This window comes from Urocampus carinirostris, chromosome 20 (assembly GCF_059441175.1).
Source record: "Urocampus carinirostris isolate Australia breed hairy pipefish chromosome 20, RoL_Ucar_1.0, whole genome shotgun sequence".
NCBI classification, from domain to species: Eukaryota; Metazoa; Chordata; class Actinopteri; order Syngnathiformes; family Syngnathidae; genus Urocampus; species Urocampus carinirostris.
The window spans coordinates 27,226,402-27,249,991 of record NC_142368.1 but is presented as its reverse complement, the minus strand read 5'-3'; the positions used below and the strand labels follow the sequence as shown (position 1 = coordinate 27,249,991).

Here is a 23,590-nt window from a genome sequence, read left to right as displayed (position 1 = left end):
TAGAGTTTAACATGTCATTTTTTTTTAATTTGCCCTTTATTTTATTTATTTATTTTCAGATTTTTTATCCGTATCTCTGGAGCACTTTTTGTTCCCTTGAAAATCGTTAACTTAGTTTCACGATGAAACAGTCAAACAGTACAAAGTTGAAACTTGCATGCCAATTTTTTGTAATGATACAATGTTAAATAAAGAAGACTATAACGTAAGATAACTTTTTATAAAAACGGTCTTGGCGCCCTGTGCCGGACCAACGTGGCACTCTCAGCGTCACAGCTAAATTGTGTGCACTCTTATTTGTATTGTTTTAATGTACTAAGTGGCCCATAAATCACGTGACACAACAAATCGAAGATATAAATTGCTACGCTTATAATTATTGATTTCAATCGATTTAATCTGTTGTTGCACCGCTCTATTTTTTTTGTTTTCAGCAGAATTTGTTTGAACTAATTTGTAGTTTTGGAAATCTGGTCACTCTACTATAAGGATTATTTTATCTCTAGTAGGACACATCTTTAGAGAATGATGAGCTTTACTCTTTGGTTAAGGAACATAAAAATAGAATATACCTTTATTGTCATTGCTACAAATGGGCTAACATATTGTGACAACGAAATTGGGCATGACACTCCAGTTTTACACATTCATAGTGAGGTATGAGCAAGAAGATAAAGGAACAGAGAAGATAATGTTATAAGACAAGGGGGATAAGGCTATAGTTATAATTTACATGGTATTTACACAAGAAATGTCGGCATGTGGGATGTTACATACAGGGTTGTCGTGATAACGTTGGTATCGTAACGGTTGTGCAATATTGCATTTGGTGCAAAGTCATCATAGTGCAAAAATAGTCAGCATATGCATTGGTGCAAACATAGACATCATAGTGCAGAAACAGGAAATGGTCAGACATTGTGCAATTTGAGCATTAAACGTAGTGCAGTCGGCATGTGCAAGAACAAGACATGAGTAACATTATATTCGTATGAGGTAGTGTTGGCATGAGTTTTCAGTTTTGTTTTTTGTTTTTTTTTGTGCGGTGTCTGTTTGAGCAGTGAACAAGCATAGTGCAGACGGCATGTACGTGAGTACCATTTACATACGTGTGAGGTAGTTTTTTGCAACAGTTTTCAGTTTTTTGTGCGGTGTCTGTTTAGGGTGGTAATGGCTGTGGGGAAGAAACTGTCTCTGAGTCTGTTCGTTTTTGTTTTGTGTGACCTGTAGCGCTTGCCGGAAGGCAGCAGGTCGAAGAGATGGTGGCCGGGGTGAGAAAAGTCCTTGATGATGTTTCCTGCTCTGCTAAGGTAGCGAGAGCAGGCAATGTCCTCCAGACTGGGCAGAGAGCAGCCGACGATTCTCTGGGCTGTTTTGATGATCCTCTGGAGCTTTTTCCTGTCTGCTGCTGTGCACCCAGCATACCACACCGTGATGCAGTATGTTAGGATGCTCTCCACTGTGGCTTTGTAGAAGGACACCTGCAGCTGCTGTTTTAGGTTATTTTTCCTGAGCAATCTCAGGAAGTGCAGTCGCTGCTGGGCCTTCCCTACCACCGCTCTGGTGTTTGCAGACCAGGAGAGGTCGTCGGAGATGTGCACGCCCAGGAATTTGAACGAGTGGACTCTCTCTACACAGTCTCCCTTTATGATGAGTGGCGCTGGATTCCTGCCATTCCTTCTGAAATCCAGAATCAGTTCTTTTGTTTTTGTGGTGTTCAATATGAGGTGGTTTTCCGAACACCACGTTGAAAGTGACTAAACCTCATCCCTGTATGCCGCCTCGTCCCCTTCAGAGATGAGGCAGATCAAGGTGGTATCGTCAGCGAACTTAATGATAGTGTTTGTGGGGTGGGTCGGTGAGCAGTCGGAGCTGTAGAGGGTGAAAAGCAGGGGGCTCAGTGCACAACCTTGGGGGGAGCCAGTGTTCAGTGTTAGGGTGGGAGAGACGTGGGTACCGAGTTTCACCGACTGTGGGCGGTTGGAGAGGAAGTCCATTATCCAGTGGCAGATGGAGGGAGAGAGTCCTAGGTGTGCAAGTTTCTCCACCAGGATCTCCGGGATAATGATGTTGAAGGCTGAGCTGAAGTCCAGGAAGAGCATTCTGGCGTAGCTCCCCCGGTGATCCAGGTGTTTCAGCACGGTGTGAAGTGCTGTGTTTATGGCGTCGTCAGTGGAGCGGTTTGCCCTGTAGGCAAACTGGTGGGGGTCCAGTGTGAGTGGCAGGGAGTTTTTGATGTGCCGGGACACTAACCTCTCGAAGCACTTCATGACCACAGGCGTAAGAGCTACAGGCCTGTAGTCGTTGAGGCTTTCCACTGCTGACTTTTTGGGGATGGGAATGATGGTGGAGGTTTTGAGGCAAGGTGGGACGGTTGCCTGTGACAGGGACCGGTTGAAGATGGTGGTGAAGACCCCAGCCAGCGGATTGGAACAGTCCCTGAGTACCCTACCTGGTACTCCAAAAATGAGGGAATAAATACTCTGCCTTCTGAATTGTGATCACTAGCAGTTATTTATCCATTTCAGTATAGTCTGATGGTGCCAATACTTGCTTAGATGTCACAAATAGACAAAAGATAAGTTTAGCCATTCAACAGTCAACTATGAAAAATAAACGCCTTGTAGATCAGTAAAAGCAAGATTAAATGATCATCTGGTGCGGTATTTGATGCCATCTGATCCGTGGCAGTTTATCAAGTTCCCCAGCTGGTATTGACAGAATATTTATCACATCTTATCCTTTTATGGAAATGATAGGGGGAGGCACAGCAGGTAGGAAAGATCCGTATCATCGCTGGCGATGCCATGTGACCTTAATTTCCAACAGGAGCATCTCCTGGCATTTAATCCGCTCTTGTCTTGTCTCTCTTGTCTTGAATGTCTCCTTGCGATTTTTATGTCGCAAATCTTCTTAAATGCTTGAGTAGTAACGTAATAACGCTCTTTTTTGGAGTGAATTGGTTATACTACTTAACCCTTGAAAAATGTTGCTGGTTATATGGTGTCGTTAATCTTAATCTGTTGTTTATTTACTGCCTGGAATTTTTTTTTAAAGAGCAGCGAACCGTTTTGGACTGCAAATAATGTTTTTAAGAGGCTTGCAAAGAAGTCACGTCAAGTCATGTTTATTTGTATAGCCCTTGATCACAAAAAGTCTCAAAGGGCTGCACAGACCACAGATTATTGCTAACCAAAGACTATTATTTGACCATCCCCTGATCTAAAACCTACACGAAGGCAAGAAAAAAACTCAAACACCTCAGCATGAGGAAAATTAGGAAACCTTGAGAAAGTACTCTAACACTTTCCAGATATTTTTGCATCTGCTAAACTTCAATACTTCAAATACAGATCAAGCCTGCAATTAATTATTATTTTAGTTTTTGATTCATCTTTCAATGTTTATTCCTTATATCCCTGAACAGAACAGTATATAAAACTGTCATTCATGAAAACATATATTCATAATTTAGGTTCAGGTTTCACATTGTATCAGATATTAGGCGAGCAGGTTGATTAGTTTTCCCAAAGAAAATAAATCTCCGCCACCAGAGCAACACAATCTCCTGCCAAAATGTTCAACCTTTAACGTTCCGACTGTTGAGAAGAAAATATATTTTTCATGATGTTGAGGGTCACTGAAATGAGTAATGCCAAATATTATTGGAACGCTTAAACTCTTGGGATTCAAGATATGATGACCGGTTCAAAATGTACTCATCACAGAAACTTTACCATCGGCTCGAAAAAAGATGCCCAAAAACTACAAAGCTTATCTATAACGTGCTATGATATTCAGCTTATGATACGATTCTGCATAAAAACAGTCTTTTTTCATTCGCAACAGTCCATTGCAAACCATGTAAAATATTTGCTCACACAGCCGAAATGAATAGAAAAGTCTAGAAGCATTTCTACATCGTTTGACGATCCTTGCTGTAATCCGTCTGTTTCGCCCCATAATTTTCTTTCAAAAGTGAACCCACTCATGAAATAATTTCCAAAATAGCCGTTAGCCTCTTACCTTTCGACTAACACCACTCTGGACCAATTGTATTTTTTTTCCTTGGCCCTTAGCCTGATAAAGCCTATAACAACGCTGCATTGAAAAAAATACACATAACTTTGGCTCTAATTATGATCAGCCAGTAGTAACCGATTAAAATGATGATTGACATATTGGTTAAAATTCCTCACGTAAGTCTGCATATTTACGGTGTGTATTCAAATCAGAGATGCAAATTAAAGTGTGTTTTGCACCTTGGGATCCATTTTTACACGCGATGTTCAGGTGTAAGTCAATCCCTGATTGACATCTGGGAAGAGAAGTCAATTATTTACAACTCTTTCACAATGTCCAAAAACTAGCCAGAGTAGAATAATTCTCAACAAGTCTGCTTGAAAATGACGCCAACAATGCTATCTAGTGGCTACACTTTGCCATTTCATTTTTTCTTCCTTCGTAATTAACTGCAGTTGGCATTAGTTTGTATGGCATTGTCTTATAAAGTATCATTGCCCCATATGGGACAGGTGCTTGCTACACCTAATCAGGGCACTATGAAGTGTGTATCAGTGAAGTATTATTTATCAATCATGGACATATATTATGGGTTGGTGTTTCCCAATGGTATATTTTAATGGAAAACCTTCCTGCAACTGAAAATATAAACTTCATATTACTTTTTGTCTTAATTCAACCCCTATATGGGGATAGATTTGAATGAAAACTTTTATTTCGAACATTAAAATAAAAACAGGACAAAAACAATGAGTCAACAACAAAATAATGTCACATAACATGTTCAAAAAGGGGTAGTCAGAAGCAGATGCTTATTTTTCCTACCCCTTTATCTTCCCTATTGAATACATTTTACAAATCCTCCTTTCCTCCTATGTCTAATATAACAAAATCTCATGGATATACTTATTACATAGGTCAGATATCAATAATTATAATAATTACAATAATCACAGATTTTATACACTAATCTTCGCAATACCCATCCCTCAACGTCATAATGCACCTAGCTACCAAATGTCCCTGCGACACCAATGATAATAACAACAATAAAGAATGTTAAGAATGTAGAATTTGTCCAGACCTACAAATACCTGGGTGTGCAGCTGGACAACAAACTGGAGTGGACTGCCAACACAGAAGCTCTATGTAGGAAAGGTCAAAGCCGACTTTACTTCCTCAGAAGGCTGGCCTCCTTCAACATCTGCAAAAAGCTCCTGAAAATATTCTATGAGACTGTTGTGGCAAGCGCCCTCTTTTATGCGGCAGCGTGTTGGGGAGGCAACGTCATGAAGAAGGATGCCTCTCGTATCAATAAACTGGCGAGGAAAGCGAGCTCTGTTGTGGGCACAGAGCTGGACAGCCTGACAACAGTAGCTGAGAGACGGGCACTGAAAAAGCTGCGGTCAATCATGGACAATTCATCACATCCACTACACAGTATTATATCCAGACAGAAGAGCAGCTTCAGCGACCGACTGCTGTCACTGTCTTGTACCACGGACAGACTGAAGAGATATTTTCTTCCTCATGCCATGAGGCTCTTTAACTCCACCCGGCAGAGTAAAGGCCCAAATTAAACCACACCCCCTACATTGCATATTACCGAATTTTATGGCAATATGTATTCTGTGTAGCACTATCTAAATACTCTATAGAACACGCTACAGTGGGTATAAGCACGTCACATTGGATATTTGTATATTGTGTTCATTTTGCTTTATTATTGTATTGTTTCTCAGCACAGGGATGCTGCTGGAAATGTGAACTTCCCTGCGGGGATGAATAAAGTATCTATCTATCTATCTATCTATCTATCTAAGAATAAACATAATATTTATAATAACTGATATAATAATAGCAACAATAACAACAAGTTAACCGTAGTTTTAAACGCAGTATTTCCAATCTCACTCATATCCCATTTTCTTCATCCCTGTATTTTGCCAGTAATGCTTTTTTGTATTTAAATTTGAACAAATGGATTGTTGAACATTGTTTGATCTCATCTTGTAAATTATTCCAAAGTTTGACTCCACACACAGACAAACATACTTTTCTTTTCCACAACACTGGTTGTTCTCACCTTTGGGATTTTGAATTTACTACAGCCCCTCAAATTATAATTTCCCTCTTTACAAGTGAATAATTTTTGTATGTTTTCTGGCACTATGTTTTTGTTGACCTTAAATAACAGTTGTGAAGTGAAAAATTTTATTAAAACATCCAATTTTAATAATTTGGACTGCTTGAATAAAATATTGGTATGATCCAGATATTCTACCCTGTGTATGGTTCTTATTGCACGTTTTTGAAGGATAAAAAGGGACTGTAGTGAACTTTTGTAATTATTGCCCCAGACTAATGCACAATATGCTGAATATGGCAGAACTAGAGAACAATATAATAAATACAATGCATTATAATTTAAAAGAAATTTGGCTTTATTAATTAATTGAAATGCTTTTAGATACCTCAGTTTGTATGTGTCTGATGTGTTTTCCAACTTAATTTATTGTCTATTATGACCCCTAAAAACTTAATTTCTAATACAATGTCTATTGCAACACCATCCATTTTTACTTCTAAATCTTGATTTGCCTTACGATTACCAAAGAATATTACTTTGGTTTTATTTGAATTTAAAGATAATTTATTTATATCCATCCATACTTTTAGGTTAATTCGTTCACGATTAATACAGGTTACCAAATCAATATAGTCATCATTTGAATAGTAAATGTTAGTGTCGTCTGCAAATATTACTATTTTCAATAGTTTTGAAACATTAAAAATATCGTTAATATATAAATTAAATAACTTTGGTCCCAGGATAGAACCCTGTGCTACTCCACAACAGATGTCCAAGTATTCAGATGACAACTCTCCCATTTTTACATATTGCTTCCTCCCTGTCAAATAACTTGGAATCCATTGCAAAGCCACTCCCCTGATGCCATATCTTTCCAGTTTTTTTAATAGTATATTATGATTTATGCTATCAAATGCTTTCTTTAAGTCAATAAATACCCCGACTGCGTATCTCTTCTTTTCAATACTATGGGTTATTTCTTCTACTGCATCAATAATTGCCATTGTTGTGATCTTTTTGCTCTAAAACCATATTGACTTTCATTAATCAATTTATGTTTATCTACAAGTTGTTCTAGTCTATTATTGTAAAGTCTCTCTAATATTTTAGAGAACTGAGGAAGCAGAGATACCAGTCAATTGTTTGTAAAAATTTGCTTGTTTCCATTTTTGTATATTGGTATAACTTTTGCTATTTTCATTTGATTTGGAAATTTGCCCGTTAGAAATGATAGATTACAGATGTAGGTCAATGGTTTCACAATGCTATTTCTAATTTGCTTAACTAGTACCATATCGATGTCAAAACAATCCATAGACGTTTTGTTTTTACAGTTGTTAACCACGTCTAAGATTTCTGATTCCGTAACCCCAGATAAAAACACGGTCTTGGAGTTCATTTTTATCAGTGACTCAAATTGTTTACAACTGGATATTTGCAGCGAGTTCTGGTCCAACATTTACAAAATAACTATTGAAATTCTCCACAATTTGATTTAAATTATAATTTTCACTATTTGTTATCAATAAAATAGTTTGGATATGCATTACTTACATTATTTTCTTTTATTATACTATTTAATATATCCCAAATACCTTTGATATTACTTTTGTTATGATGTAATAAATTGGTATAGTATAATTTCTTGCTTGCTCTTAATATTCCTGTCAAATTGTTTTTATACGTTTTATATCGGGATTCGGCTTCCTCAGTTCTTAGTTTAATACATTTTCTATATAAGGTTTTTTTTTTATCAGAAATATCACAAATCAGTAATCCGCTGACGTTTGTAAATTCCATATTATTTGTAAATATATTGTCAATGGGTTTTGCACTGTGTGAAGTGAATCTACTACGCCTTAATATAGTTGGGTACAAACTCATACTGTACATTATATTAATATAGTCATCAATGTTTTTATGTTTGTTTGGATTCATTAGATCGATGTTGAAATCTCCACAAATGAATAGTGTTTTGGCGCCTATGTTTGAATATGTTTTTCAGCCCAGTTCGTGAAGGTTTCCAGATTTGAGCCCGTTGATCTATATACACAACTGACTATAATATTTTTCCCTTTTTCATGTATAATTTCTATTGTAATACATTCAAGTAAATTGTCAATGACAAATGACATGTTTTGTATTATTTTCGATTTGAATCTTTTGCGCAAATATATAGCTACTCCTCCTCCTATTTTGTTTGCTCTATTTACATAGTTCAAAATATAGTCGTTTATTTCAAAATTAACACCCCTTTCCTCACTGAACCACGTTTCAGAAACTGCAATCACACTAAACGGGCTCTCAAATTGCTGTAAGCATTTAGTTATGTCATCAAAATAGATTTGCCCCAAAAACGAACATATTGGCGATACTCAAGATTTAAAAATCATATGTTTCGATAAATGTACATGCAAGATTGAAAATTGCCATTTAGGTTCTCTACCCCTAATCTACAGCTTGAACTATAACAAGAGCAAATTCCTATTAAAACAAGACCTAAAAAATGAGGTCATGTTTGTTTTGTGCGTATGTCTTGAACGTGACCGTGTAATAATACTGTATATGATAGAGTAATAAATCACCACTGTAGCTTATCATGGATCTGAAGCTCTCAAACTTAAATGAGATGCATTACCGAAGCCCGAAGGTACCAATATGCAAAATTCGAAGCCTAATTCCATATTTTATGAATTCTAGAGGGCGAAATGTCAATAAAGCTGGTCTAAATCTCTGCCATATTGCTCTTTTTATGAGTACATGTACTCCTCTTCACCCAGCACCGTTTGCACTGAAGTAAATATGTTGGTATCCTTGTTTGCAGTAATTTGCGACATTTTTACAAAATAACTTTGCTCCCTGTTGTTTTGAAAATATTATTTAGGACAAAAATGACAGTCAAAATAAGCCTCTACACTCTCAAGTCACTGTGGGAGGGACACTAAATTTATTTGGTAGCATATATTTATTTTTAATATGGGACAAATCTGGTGAAGAAGTGGCTTTGTCAGGAGAGCTGGTTTGGCAGTGTTGTTGAATTTTGTCTTTAAATATACGGTGTGGCTCTCTCAAAAAAAACAATCTAAATATTTTTCCTTTAATGGCTCTTTTGGTCAAAAAGGTTCCCAACCCCTGCCGTAGATATAATTTCATACTCCACACATTAGTAGGAAATATGACATTTTTCATTTCTGTTTTTTTTTTCTGTAAGACACATTACAAATCAGTTTATGTAGCATGATGGTAGCAATGCCATGTAAAATCTAACAAATTCTGATTGATATTCTGCTCTCTCAACAGGTACATGATGGTGATTAATGGCAAGCAAGAAGTATACATGATCGACAGAGACAACACAGTCTTCCACATACCTAATCTCGAGTTCCCTTTCCGGAAAGATCCACGCGTCCATTTAGCACATACACTTTTAGACGGGGTAAGTTTTCCATTTATTTTCATGTTTGAATCCTATTCCAGTGTCTTCTTCTACTACGAAACATCCTATTGTGTTGAAAGATAACCATCACTAAACTTCCTAACCTTCCTTTCCTATCTGGGATGCTCGGACTGGCAGATAATTGATATGGGTTTCTAAAACCTCCTGCAAATCTTGTTGCAGCGTTTCAGTTGCTCACGTGAAAATTATCCTTTCATTTCCCGGGGACATGTGTAATAGAAGATTTGACAGTTGTTCTGCTACGGGGTTGCTTTGTGTGTTGTGGTCTCAGGTGTGACCAACGCCAAATAAATTGTTAGTGTTGATTACTTTGAGACTTTAGCAAGACAAATTGAGGCACCGCTTTTTTTATCTTTAATGATAATTCTGTCGAGCACATGGAAGTGATTATTGGATAAACAAGATGATGTTGGAAAGCGTGCTGGCTTGATGATGGAGTGTTACGTATTTGTATGCCAGGCAATGTATTTATTTGATGCTGATACTGATAAATCGCTGCCTTTGGGAAAAACTCTGTGATTGTTTTCTCGGAATCATTTTGTCATTGGCAAAACAGCGTGAAAACAATTTGTGTTGTCTGTTTTCCCTTTTGTTCTCCAAGTGACAACATTTACTGCCTATTAGATAGATAGATAGATAGATAGATAGATATAGATAGATACTTTATTCATCCCCGAAGGGAAATTCACATTAGATTTAAATGCACATAAAAATTTGACAGTGCTGCTCTACATTTGATGCAACAAACCTGTCTTCAATTTAGAGCTGAAAAATAATGGAATTTATTTGTTTAATTGGTCATCGTAACAATTGAGAATTTGCTAAATCTATGGTAGGAATTTAGGAGTTGAATTTTTATGTCCCAAAGCTGGTGCTGGTTATTAAGCAATTGTTATCAACTAGTTAATTTGGGCATTCAAGCAAGTTAGTCACAAGCTTTCAGTAATGATTTTTTTTTTGTTTTGCTTAAGCTACAAATGTTCTATTTGTATTTGAAGTGATTTCAAATAAGTTTTTCTTCTCCAAACAATTTGCACAAAAAGTGTTTTTTAACAATCTGCAGATGGAGAAAGTTAAAACAAGTCTTTTTCTTAGTTTTTTCTTCAATTTCATTGTCCATTTGCCCCCATATTTTTGTTCGCTCCTAGCCTAACTCTGGCTAATATTTAAATGGTAATACTACAGAGCTAACTATCTATAGTTGTTTTAATTCGTAAACACGTAATTTGTGTGTATCATTCAATCCGCTCGTTTTCGATTGGTTGGCTCCAAGCTATGTTCGGGGATCGTTTTATTTATTTGTATATTTATTTAACAATAGCGTATATGTGAGGTTAACTTGAGGTTAGCTTGAATTATGCTGTGCTGACTAACACACCCTAATCATTATCAACTCCGTCTTACTTTTGTGTTCTTGTCACTATTTATGGTCCCGTCCATTAAAAGCTAAACTGCCCCCAAATACGCTCTTATAAAAAAGAGAGAGACAGTTTAGTGCACCAGCTACAAGCTATCTTTTCCATTATAGCCACTTTAATCAAAATACTAAAAACACTTACACGCCTTTTTGTTTTGTAAGAATTTAATAAAAGTTTTAAAAATCTGCAGCTATTAATATGCCAATAAGTTATTCTTAATTTCATAATGCCATTTGAGATAGTTGGTCCAAAAATGAATGTTTTAAATTGTTCATCTTATTTTTAAGGTAATTTTTTGTGTGTAGCTCTTTCTGTATTTCAGCCAAGCGGAAAACATTTGGTGTTTTGGCCCCAAATTGTCGTTTCGGTGCATCCGTAGTACCGTAAATTCCGGACTATAGAGCGCACCTGATTATAAGCCACACTCACCACATTTTAGGAGGATAACCGCCTTTGTACTTACACAAGCCGCACCTGTAAATAAGCCGCATGCGCCCATATTAAAATATGTAACACAATCACGAAGTTAACCCAAACCCGACTTTGAGTGCCGCCATTGTGACTGAATATGAAGTAAACAGTCCAAAAACAACAGCCAGCAAACTGAACGTAAAATGGTACCGGTAGTTAACATATGACGCAGACCTGCAGCGTCCGGGTCCCGTTGAAAATAATCCAAGAAAAAAAAAAGTATATTTCCAAAGGTAAGGGTGGGAAAAATATATATCCACTATCGTCCGCTGCGTCCACAAACACGTCTCACCTTTACTCCACTTCCCATCAGCCCCCGTTGTATTCACCCCTTCTTTTTGATTCACCCATGGAAAACATATCAGAATAAGTCTCTAAAATAAATACGTTACAAAAATATACAATTGCAAGTACATATTATACATGGTTACACATATTTACAAAGAAAGACGGTACACCGAGAGAGTTTTCAAAGCTTTAATAAAAATATTATAACTTTCATCCCAAACCATGTCTGTGAAGGGTAGTAAACGCTACAGGGAACACGCTCGCAACACAAGGAAACCAGTCTGTTAAAAAAAAAAAATACGGTACTTGGAAAAATCATGGTAAACCGTGCTCATCTTCCTCCTTATAACTGATCTCATTAAAGTCGTCTTCCCCAGAATGGGAAAGAGACTTTGTCATATAGAAGTCGTCCTATGCTCCTTTATTCAAAAACACGCCAGCTACACACTCGCATATATTCCACCGGTCTAAATCTTACCTTTTGTACTCGAGTGCCGCTGGTGGCTATTAGAAAAAATACATAAATTGGCCGCATCACTGAATAAGCCGCAGGGTTGAACATTTGGGAAAAAAGTAGCGGCTTATAGTCCGGAATTTACGGTAGTTTGTTCTCATGGTGTCACATCTATCGATCTCTCAATTGATAATTGCACAATCTTTTCTCCATAGGCTGACCAGACCTTGCTTCCTTCAGCAGGGTTCCCGCAGATCCTTGAAAAGTCTTAAAAGTCATTAAATCCATTATTGTAAAAGTTAGGCCTTAATTGGCTTTAAAATGTCCCAAATCCGATAAGACTTATATTTGTTTGAACTAGAAAGATTTAGTAACATTTATCAATTTTATTTTTTAATAATTCACCGATTTACTATTTTGGCAACTTCGCATGACCACAGTAACGGAACTATCAAAACGATGATGCGGTTTAAGTCCTGCCCTTCAGAGCAGACGCATACACCAACTTCGGACCGAGATGTTTACTTTGGTCCACAGGAAAGTGTGAATTTAATGAAAAGTGCCTGTAACGTTTTTTTGCCAGCTAAAAGCTGTGTCAGGAAATGTGTACGAGGCAGGATGGATTTTGTGCAAGAAATATTTGGGTTTGTTTGTATCACCTGGTTGACAACTTGGTCTTAAATTTGATTTCAAAAGGCATTCAAAAAGTCCCAAAAGTCTTGAATTTAACTTTACTTAAGCTGTAGGTGCCCTGTTTAGGGTTCATATGGGTGCTTAAAATCTGTCAAAATACTTGAACTTTGATGTTGTGCTTGAAAGGTTTGAAAAGTGCTTAAACTTTATATAAAGTGCTTGTAAATACTTGGAATCGTTGCCATGTTTCTTAGGTTACGTGTTGAAATAAGGGTTTTATGGTTACAAAATAGGATTGGAGCTAGGGCTAAAAGCTAAGGTTTAGGCTCCTTATTAGGGTATTAAACTGAATTTAGGGTGAGAATTAGGGTTAGGGCTATTATGTTTCTCAACTAAATGTAGGGTTTAAAAATGAGTTTGAAGCTAGGATTACAGTTTGAAACAAGGTAAGGGTTAGGGTTACAGCTCGGGTCATGTGTTAGGCTAGGGTTAGGAGCTAGATTTTGGGCTTTAAGTTAGGGTTTTAAACCGGTTTTAGGGTTCTGAAATAACATTTTGGCAAGATCTAGGGTTTGAAGCTAAAGTCAAGCCTCCCATTCTTTTGATCTGCGCTGGATTTCTTCTTTGTATGGTCCTTGTGAAAGTTCTTAAGAAGTGCTCAAATTTACACATTGTAAGATAGGAACAATAATTTTTCAGTTCAGATTTCCGCATCCCTGTTGTGTCCCCATAACAAAGGTGTGGTTGTGTGTTGAAGTATTATTTCCATGGGGTTGGAAGCAAAATGGCGGCGCATATGGATGCTGCAGCTCGTAGCTCTCCTGCTAATCTTCTATTTATTACCGTTCTTTATTGCATTCTTTTCTGGACACATGCATGGCCAATAATACTTATAGTCGGGAGGAACTTATTCAATTGGGTGTGCGTATAAATTTTGACTTTTCGGGCACTTTTTATACCACCTTTGATATCCCAAACGAGATACAAAGGGATCCGGGATCTCCGTGGTCGGCCACCCCACTTACAGAGCAACGGAGACGGCGTATGGAACGTAAACAGAAGCGGGGTGGTCGCGCGGGGAAGTGTGTGAAGCTAAAGGAGCTACATCGGCGAAACGACAGAGAAGGACACGAAGATGTGCCTAATTCCACCATTATTTCTTCATTAATCTTGCCGGTCAACCGGCGCCTGAGACTCAACATGCCCGAACGTCGACATCTTGTGACGATCTCTACAAAGACTTCAGCAAAGTTAAACGATTCAGCAAAGATAAAATTTGGTCTTTTAAATATTAGATCGCTTGCTCCTAAAGCTTTACTTGTTGATAATATTATTCGTGATTATAAACTTAACTTGATTGGTCTATGTGAAACGTGGCTGAGACCGGATGAGTTTTGAACCGTTAAATGAGGCTTCTCCTCAAGACTACATGAGCAGTCATGTCGCACGCTCTTTGATGAAGGGTGGCGGTGTTGCGCTAATTTCTGAAAAAATACTCAAACTTACTCCTCGTACCTCTAATAATTATAAGGCGTTCGAGGCTCTTGTTATGCGGTCCTCCCTACTGTCAATTTATGTAGTAACTATTTATTGCGCACCAGGACCATACTCAGTTTTCTTAAATGAATTTTCTGAACTGTTGTCTGACCTAGTAACCTATGCAGACAAAATAATAATTATGGGGGACTTTAACATTCATATGAACTCCCCACTCAGTTCACTTACTGTTGCGTTTCGGTCTCCAATTGATACATTTGGCTTTAACCAACTGGTTGATTTGCCAACTCATAAAGATGGAAACACGCTAGACTTGGTTCTGACTCGAGGAGTTTCAACCTCAAACACGACGGTGTTACCGTGTACTACCATTATTTCTGATCATTATTTAGTTACATTTGAGGTGCTAGCTAAATGTAGTATTAAAAAAGCTGAAAGATTAAGCGGACGCAATATAAGCACTGGCAAAGTTTCTGAGCTCTCTGATCTTTCTCTCGATAGAACCTTTATACAAAGGTTCTATCGACTCACTCATAAATAAGTTTAATGCTACCCTGGCTAGTGTCCTGGATTCAGTAACGCCCATACGGCTTAAATCACGACCTAAAAGACGCAAGCCTTGGTTTACTGATGAAACTAGATCCCTTTTACAGGAATGCAGTGAAATCTGAAAGAAAATGGCGTGCTACCAAGCTTGAGGTTTTCCGTCAAACCTGGTGGGACAACTTGTTAAAGTATAAAGCAGCCCTTGCCTCTGCAAAATCAGCCTACCTTTCGAAGGTGATTGCGTCACAAAAGAATAACCCCAAAATCCTTTTCGACTCACTCATAAATAAGTTTAATGCTACCCTGGCTAGTGTCCTGGATTCAGTAGCGCCCATACGGCTTAAATCACGACCTAAAAGACGCAAGCCTTGGTTTACTGATGAAACTAGATCCCTTTTACAGGAATGCAGTGAAATCTGAAAGAAAATGGCGTACTACCAAGCTTGAGGTTTTCCGTCAAACCTGGTGGGACAACTTGTTAAAGTATAAAGCAGCCCTTGCCTCTGCAAAATCAGCCTACCTTTCGAAGGTGATTGCGTCACAAAAGAATAACCCCAAAATCCTTTTCGACTCACTCATAAATAAGTTTAATGCTACCCTGGCTAGTGTCCTGGATTCAGTAGCGCCCATACGGCTTAAATCACGACCTAGATCCCTTTTACAGGAATGCAGTGAAATCTGAAAGAAAATGGCGTGCTACCAAGCTTGAGGTTTTCCGTCAAACCTGGTGGGACAACTTGTTAAAGTATAAAGCAGCCCTTGCCTCTGCAAAATCAGCCTACCTTTCGAAGGTGATTGCGTCACAAAAGAATAACCCCAAAATCCTTTTCGACACAGTAGCATCGCTAATAAGGCAACAGATTATCCCAGATAGTTCTACCCATTCAGCCCATGACTTTATGGTCTTTTTTAATGAGAAGATTCGATGCGTTACAGGAAGAAATGTCGAAAGACAGTGTTAATACATCACATACTAAAGGGCTGAAATCTATAGATGCACGACATGGTGGCTGTCCAGGGAATTTGTCCCGATTTAGTGATCTGTCACTCAATAATCTTAAACAGGTGGTGAATACGGACAAACCGACTTGCCTGTTCTACTCGCTTCCGGGTTCGCTTACTAAAGGTCTTTTTGGGGTCCTTGGACCTTCAGTTCTAAATATTATAAACATATCACTCTCCTCAGGTGTAGTTCCAGCGGCTTTTAAGTCCGCCGTTATTAAACCTACACTGAAACGACCCAACCTTGATCCAGAAAGTTTATGTAATAATAGACCTGTGTCAAACCTACCGTTTCTTTCTAAAGTACTTAAAAAAGTGGTGGCACAGCAGCTGAATGATTTTATATCCGAGAACCATCTTTTTGAATCAATGCAATCAGTTCAGGGCTAACCACTCTACGGAGACAGCTCTGATTAAGGTAACCAATGATCTTCTTCTGGCAATGGATTCTGGCGCTTCATCACTTTTGCTGCTGCTGGATCTTAGTGCTGCTTTTGACACTGTGGACCATAATATCTTACTAGAACGGTTGGAAAAATGGATTGGTCTCTCAGGAACCGTCCTCTCATGGTTCAGATCCTACCTCTCAAATAGGACGCACTGTGTTAAATACGGTGAAATGACATCTGAGCCCTTTAGTGTTACCTGTGCTGTTTGGCAGGGTTCAGTACTTAGCCCCCTTCTTTTCAGCATTTACATGCTTCCATTAGGTGATATTTTTCGCAAGTATAATATCAGTTTCCATTGCTACGCAGATGACACTCAACTATATCTTCCGTTTTAGGAATCCGCCACACTAAATTGTGGAAATTTGGAGTCTTGCTTCACTGAGATGAAAGAGTGGATGTCACTCAACTTCTTGCGCCTTAACTCTGAAAAGACCGAAATGTTAGTTTTTGGTCCATCTAAATTCCGTGACTTATTCTCAAAAACTGCTGGGAACATTGACAAATGTCACATCGTAAAGAGTGACTCAGTTAAAAATGTAGGTGTCATATTTGACCCCGATCTGTCTTTTCAAACACACGTGAAGAAAATTACTAAAACCTCTTTCTTCGATCTTCGCAACATTGCTAAAATTCATCCTATGCTGTCTCAGTTGGATGCAGAGATTATAATTCACGCGTTTGTTACCTCCCGTCTCGATTGCTGTAATGCACTACTCTCCGGTCTCCTGAAGTCCAGAATCAAGAGTCTTCAGTTGGTACAAAATGCTGCAGCTAGGCTTTTAACTAGGACAAAAAGGTCTGATCACATTACGCCGATTTTTGCTTAACTTCATTGGCTCCCTGTTAGCCTAAGATGTGATTTCAAGGTTCTCTTGGTATTATACAAAATCATACATGGACTTGCTCCCTCATATCTTTCAGATTTGATTTCCCCCTATGTTACAGTCCGAAGCCTTCGTTCTGAAAGCGCTGGTCTACTGGTGATCCCAAGAGCCAAGAAGTGTTACGCAGGTTCGAGAGCGTTCTCCATCCGAGCACCAGTGCTGTGGAATGCTCTTCCCCCTGAGATCCGATCTACAACCTCAGTGGAAATGTTTAAATCTAAGCTTAAAACACACTTCTACTCTATAGCATATGAATAACCTATACTTTTTGTTGACAATATCTCTGTATTATTTGTAATTGCAACATCCATTGCAGCCTGGTCATCCTGAAAGGGGGATTACCACATGTGCGGTCCCTTCTCAAGGTTTCTTCATTTTCCTCATGTTGAGGTGTTTGAGGTTTTTCTTGCCCTGATGTTGGTTTCAGATCAGGGGATGGTGTAATAATAGTCTGTGCAATAACCTGTGCAGCCCTTTGAGACTCTTTGTGATTAAGGGCTATACAATTAAAAATAACTTGACTTAAATGTATTTACATAGTTTAATTTTTGTGATGTATCTGTAATATTTTTGTAGTATTGCTGTATTTGTATTTAGTATTATTTCTGTCATAATATTTATGTAGTGTTTTTATATTATAGTGTAACTGTAAATGACTCTTAAGAACTCGCTTTACTCTTGTGCATTTTTGTTTATGCTCCCGGCTCTTATTTCTTAAAGATAGGATGTGTTTTTCTATTTATAATGTGCTCAGGTTCAAGTCTTGCACTGTTTGCTGATAGGTTTCATCTTAAGCCTGCGGGCATTGGTCTGTGTTCTCTCTCCTTTTGTGGATTTACCTAGCATATTAGAATTCCATAAATGGGTAGCAACAAGATGGAAGCTTCCGTTTGTGGCATAATGTTCTCAAGGCGACGGTTCACCGAAGCTGTTACTGAGTGATGGTACCCTTCTGCAATTGCGTAATTTCTCACCTTACTAACCCAACCGCAAATCACGTCAGAAAACACACGTGCCATACATTGCATCTGTGATGCCAACCAGCTGACGGATTAGGACTTGCTATCTCCAGGAGGCAGGAAGAATGGTTGCTACAAATCCACTCGGCATTTTTTATTCTATCTCAAATTTAAGAAAAAAGATTGCAAAACCTAACACTGATTCTGAAATGGATCAAATGATTTGCTTGAATGCGTTTTCACAAGCCAACAGTGCAACTGGGGAAATGGATTTCATCTTAGAATTGTAAATGTACAATGAGTCTGTTAAAGGTTTTTGGCTATATCCCTCAGGGTTTTTACACGTGATTGAAATCCTTGAAAGTCTTAAATATGAATGTTGTGTTTCCGAGGTCAGGAAAATGCTTGAATTTTGGGTGAAGTGCTTTAAAATGCTTGGAATTGTGGCCATTGCCATGTTTTTTGGCGATCTGAGTCTAGAGTATGTGTAAGTGTTTTTATTATTTATGGCCAATTTTAAGTTTGTGCTGTTTTTCTTGTGTACAACTCTTTGTCTTTAGCTGTGGCTGTTTTATAGGGCTTTATAAATAAAGTTGAGTTGAGTTGAGTTTCAGTTTTTTTACCCCTCACAATGTTGGGGTTATTTTTCCTTACTTTTTTACCCTTATTCTCGAAATAAAGTTATATGTATTTGTTATCTTAGCGTTCATAAGGTTAATCTTGTCATTTTCAAGTCGATTAGTGAGTTTTTTTTCTTTCAGAGGAGAATACTCAAAATTCTAGGAGTATTTTCAAATGCTGGTCACTGAGAGGATTTCATTAAGGAGTCTTATTTACTCTTGGGGGCATTATTCCATTGCACAAGATTATATTTTTAAAAAGACATACTTCTTCCTTCATGAACTATCTTGTCTCTCCCCCCTCCCTTTTGTCAGGTTTAAAACTACCAATACATTCACTCTCGATACCTGCTGCAAAATTATTAATGTGATGGGGCTCTCTTTTTGACATTTTGGTTCCTGCTATATTTTCTTTATTGAAGTCTAAAACTTGGAAAGAAAGAAAAGTTAGCTGCATGAAAACTTTATGAGCACAGTACAAGTCCTGGCAAAACCGTGCAAGTCCATCATTATGAGTTTTGAGCACCCAGGGCCATCCATCCCAGATTCACCTGACTCTCAACTTGAGAGCGTTGCATAATTGATGCTTTGTACTGTTTCTGCGACACATCAGTTTTTCATCTGACCGTACCCCAAGTGATGTACCCAGTTTCTTGCTACATATCCTGCTTAATATGAACATACTGGGCCTGATTCTACAAATGTTTAAATTCTACATTATAACATAGATCGAGGTCAACCAAAGTACTGACCACGGGCTTCGGTAGCCCAGTGATAATACCTGAGTTGCCCATGGACCAGTTCTGATGTGATGGATCATAGTAATTAGGGCTGCAACAACAAATTGATAAAGTTAATTAAAATCGATTAGTATAAGTGTCATCGTGTTGTGTTGTAGTACAATTTTAGTTCTGATAGAGGGCGTCTTGAGACTCTTTTTATAAAAGTATCTAAAAGTCTTTTTCAAGCTTTTCTTGTTGATTACAAACAACTGGAGTCAAACTAAAAAGTTAAAAATTTTCAAGGGAACAGAAAGTGATGCATGTATTTATCGACACAAGAGGCAGACTCTTAAGCATATTATACATCATTTCCACATTGGAAATGTTCGTCATATTGTGGTTTGCGAGGAATTTGGCTTCCACCTGGCATGAGAAATCGTTGACACAATCCGTGTTTTTAAACTTACGGAATTTGGAAATTGTCTATTCTCTGTTAACATCCTCTGGCTTGTGTCATCATTGCAGCCTCTGTCAAGCTATTTTTGTTGCATTTGCAAGTACTTGCATTTCTTAGAGGCGCTGGAATAAACTTTTCTTTTTTCATATTTCTTGTGGTTTGGGTTGGCTTTTGGACTTAATGTGAAACGAGCATTTTCTTACTTTCACCATTTTCATGCTACACTAACAAAAAACTGCAGTAACAATATAGAACATGGTTGTCCAAACTTAGAAAGCAGACCATATTCGGTAAGCCAAACATATGCCCATGCTGAGTATTTACCTTGGCATTTTTCGAACAGTGTAAAAAATTTACCCTTCGTGAATTGTTTGCAGTGCTTTGCGATCAGAGTCGCAACCTCGTATCTCGCCTTTGTAGTATTTTCATCAGACTCGCAGGGTTCTCGTGAAAAAAAAAACACTGCTGTGCCGTTAAAACAGCTTCCATTTGATTCACTTTTACACAGCATTTGTTTCCAGTTAGCTGTTTGTAGTCTGCATGTTTCCTCTAGCAGTGCCCCGTAATTATATTCTTTGAAAACAGCCACAGTCTCTTGTAAATTTAGACACATTTGTTTCTGATTTCGGTGAGAAAAATACTCCAATTTCCACTTGTCCTCGCAGCAGTGGCCCTCACAGTCAACTTACCTTTTTTTATGTACTTCATGTCGGAGATGGGGTGGGCTAAAATTCTCACAAAAAGCCAAAGGCAAGTTGGCCAACGAGCTATGCCATAATCCTTTGAAATAGATAGATAGATTGATAGATAGATACTTTATTCATCCCCGAAGGGAAATTCACATTTCCAGCAGCATCCCTGAGCTGAGAACAGTACAATAATAAAGCCAAAAGAATGCAATATACAAATACCCAGTGTGACGTGCAAATGCCCACTGTAGCGTGTTATATAGAGTAACTAAATAGTGCTACACAGAATACATATTGCAGTAAGATTCGGTAATATCCAATGTAGGTGGTGTGGTTTAATGTGGGCCTTTACTCTGCCGGGTGGAGTTAAAGAGCCTCATGGCATGAGGAAGAAAAGATCATGGTGATATATATATATATACTTTTTTTTTTTTGGTACAAATGTATTTTATCTCAACCTTACTGGTGGGTCACATATTATTAATTTCATGACAGAGGCTACAGGCCAATAAAAATGTATTCACGGGCTGCAACTGGCCACCGGGCTGGACTTTGGACATGCCTGCTATAGAATCCCCCCTCACCTTTCCTCCTAACTAATGTCTTTCGTGGCTGGAACAGCTTTGCTAAAAGTAAGATAAAAGCAGCTAGGTGTGGTGGGAAAAAATACATACGGGCTCATTGAACTCAGTACTTAATAGAGAAAATATTCTAATTTTAACTTTTTAAGGATTATTTTTCACAAAGAATTTTGAGGCACACAGTCTTTGCACCAGTTTTATGTTTTTTTGTTTTTTTTGAATAACCATGTTTCCTAAACTGACAATAAGTTTTTCTTATTATTTGTATAATAAATGGATGTGTTGAATTATATTCATTTTGGTTTTTAATTTTGCTGAAATATGTGATTTTACTATATTTGTAACAATTTTTTTTAAATTTTACTGTTTTTTAATTTTGTTTTCTTACAAAAATAAAAATAAGTCTTTAAATTACCAGAAACAATACCTGCCAGTAAAGGTATATATATTTTTTTGTACGTTCTAACTTTTTGGCGGGGGAAAGAAAATAATTTAATGGCAAAATTACGTGCAAGATTTTTACTTCACTTGATTTATTTTATTACTTTTGGGAGGAGGGGACTCAAAGAGCTTCATCCCCAAAATAAATAAATATATATATATATATATATATATATATATATGTATATATATATATATATATATATATATAATATACTTTGACTCTGTTGATCACTGGAAGAAAGAACAGATTCTAAACAATGATATGCCTATTTTTTTTTTTTTTGCAAAGATAAAATTGGGCAATTTCCTGTTGCAATCAAGACAAGGTTTTAAGGCACACCAGTGTACCCTCGCACACCGGTTGAAAAACACTTTTAAATTGATACATGATTAAGTCTTCCCAAATATATATTTTTAAATTAGCCTATAAATAATATATGTAAATCAGTCATTGCTGGTCAATAAATTATTCTAACAAACAATTTATTGACCGATTGAATTAAAGAGCCACGGTTGTTCTTTTCAAAACTCGTCTCACACACACTCTTGGTTTTATGGACTTTTGTTTTACTAATCATCTACTGAAGAGCTTGAACAGAACACAAAACAATCATAAGAAAATAAAACAAATACAACTAGAAGTTCAGAACATAAACTGGCACCATTTGGATAGACAACAACACTGGCTTGATTATTACATTATTGTATTTTGATAGAGTTCCCCCTTTAATGTCACACTAATACCAATACCTAGCAAGAACGAGATGCTCTGCGTAGATAAAGATGACATCCCAGTCTTTATGTCCTCGGCTGTAAAGCAATGAGTAATCCTGGTAGGCTTCAGAGCCGGATGGGACGATGACCACCGGATGCAGAGTGTTGAAGGAGTGGTTGACTGAGGTTAACTGCTGGTGGCTTGAGGCTTCTTTGAGGTTGCTGGCTTTGTTCCACTGGTTTGGCTGCTAGCTTGATCAAGCTTGGCTGCTGACTTGGCAAGGTTCTCTGGCTGCTTGTTGAGCTGATACTTGGTAAGGACCGGCCAGGATTTTCATCCAGCTTTTCTTGTTAGGATATGCCCTGTTGCCTTCAGGCTGGCCAAAAAATAACATCCCCCTGCCCAAACTCACATTCCACAAACGGAATTATGACCAATCGTTGAAATACTCCACAAAGTGAAATGTTGACAGATTCTATTCCAGCCGTACTTCTAAAAATCACGACATGGTAAAAACTTAATAACAACATTGTAATAATGTGATAAAACACTATTTGAGAAATGAATAGCAAACTGGTCACTCCTCTTGGTAAAAAGTAACAGAAACGTTTCTCCCAGTGTTAAAAAAGGTTAATGAACCCTCACATAGATGTGAATATATTTTCTACACTTATCTTTGTCTGCAGGAGATGATCATCGACAAGGTGAACGGACAGCCCGTCCCCCGCTATCTGATCTACGACATCATCAAATTCAATGTGAGTAGTTTTGTCAGGAGCTGTCATCCTTTCTTTGACGAGTCACTTTTAGATGTCGCAAAATAGCTGCCTCACTGCGAAAGAGGCAGAGCCGGCTGAATTTCACTGCGATTGTGTGAATCCTCACACTGTCAGATTAATAAATGTGAGGCAACAGCAGAGCTGGCAATCAGGCATGGTGCTTAAAGTCCATGTGGGGCCACAATCAATGCTGGAAAGTCAAGGCAATGGTATTTACTTACCCAGCTTTGTTTTTATGGTTCTGGTTTGGGTATTAGAGGTTATTGCGACACTCTGGTGTAGTCACTAATACGGACTTTCCTTTTTATTAAAAAACAAAACAAATTAAAACAATCACATGTTCAGTGCCATGGACTACTTGGACGGATTTTTAAAACAATCTGTAACTTTGAGTTTCCATTAGAACTTAT

The 23,590-nt window shown here is 37.8% G+C and overlaps 1 protein-coding gene across 5 annotated transcripts in view; it reads left to right on the top strand.

The window, feature by feature from the left end:
• rngtt (RNA guanylyltransferase and 5'-phosphatase) overlaps positions 1–23,590 on the top strand; it is a 232,015-nt gene that overhangs the window by 28,790 nt on the left and 179,635 nt on the right. For all 5 annotated transcript variants that reach the window (XR_015848263.1, XM_088324944.1, XM_088324943.1 and 2 more), the window contains exons 9-10: positions 9,416–9,551; positions 23,088–23,159. Coding sequence is in view for 4 of the 5 variants with exons in the window: in XM_088324944.1 (XP_088181070.1) it covers positions 9,416–9,551; positions 23,088–23,159 (208 nt within the window). In the remaining variant the exon portion in view is untranslated. The remainder of the gene's footprint in view (positions 1–9,415; positions 9,552–23,087; positions 23,160–23,590) is intronic.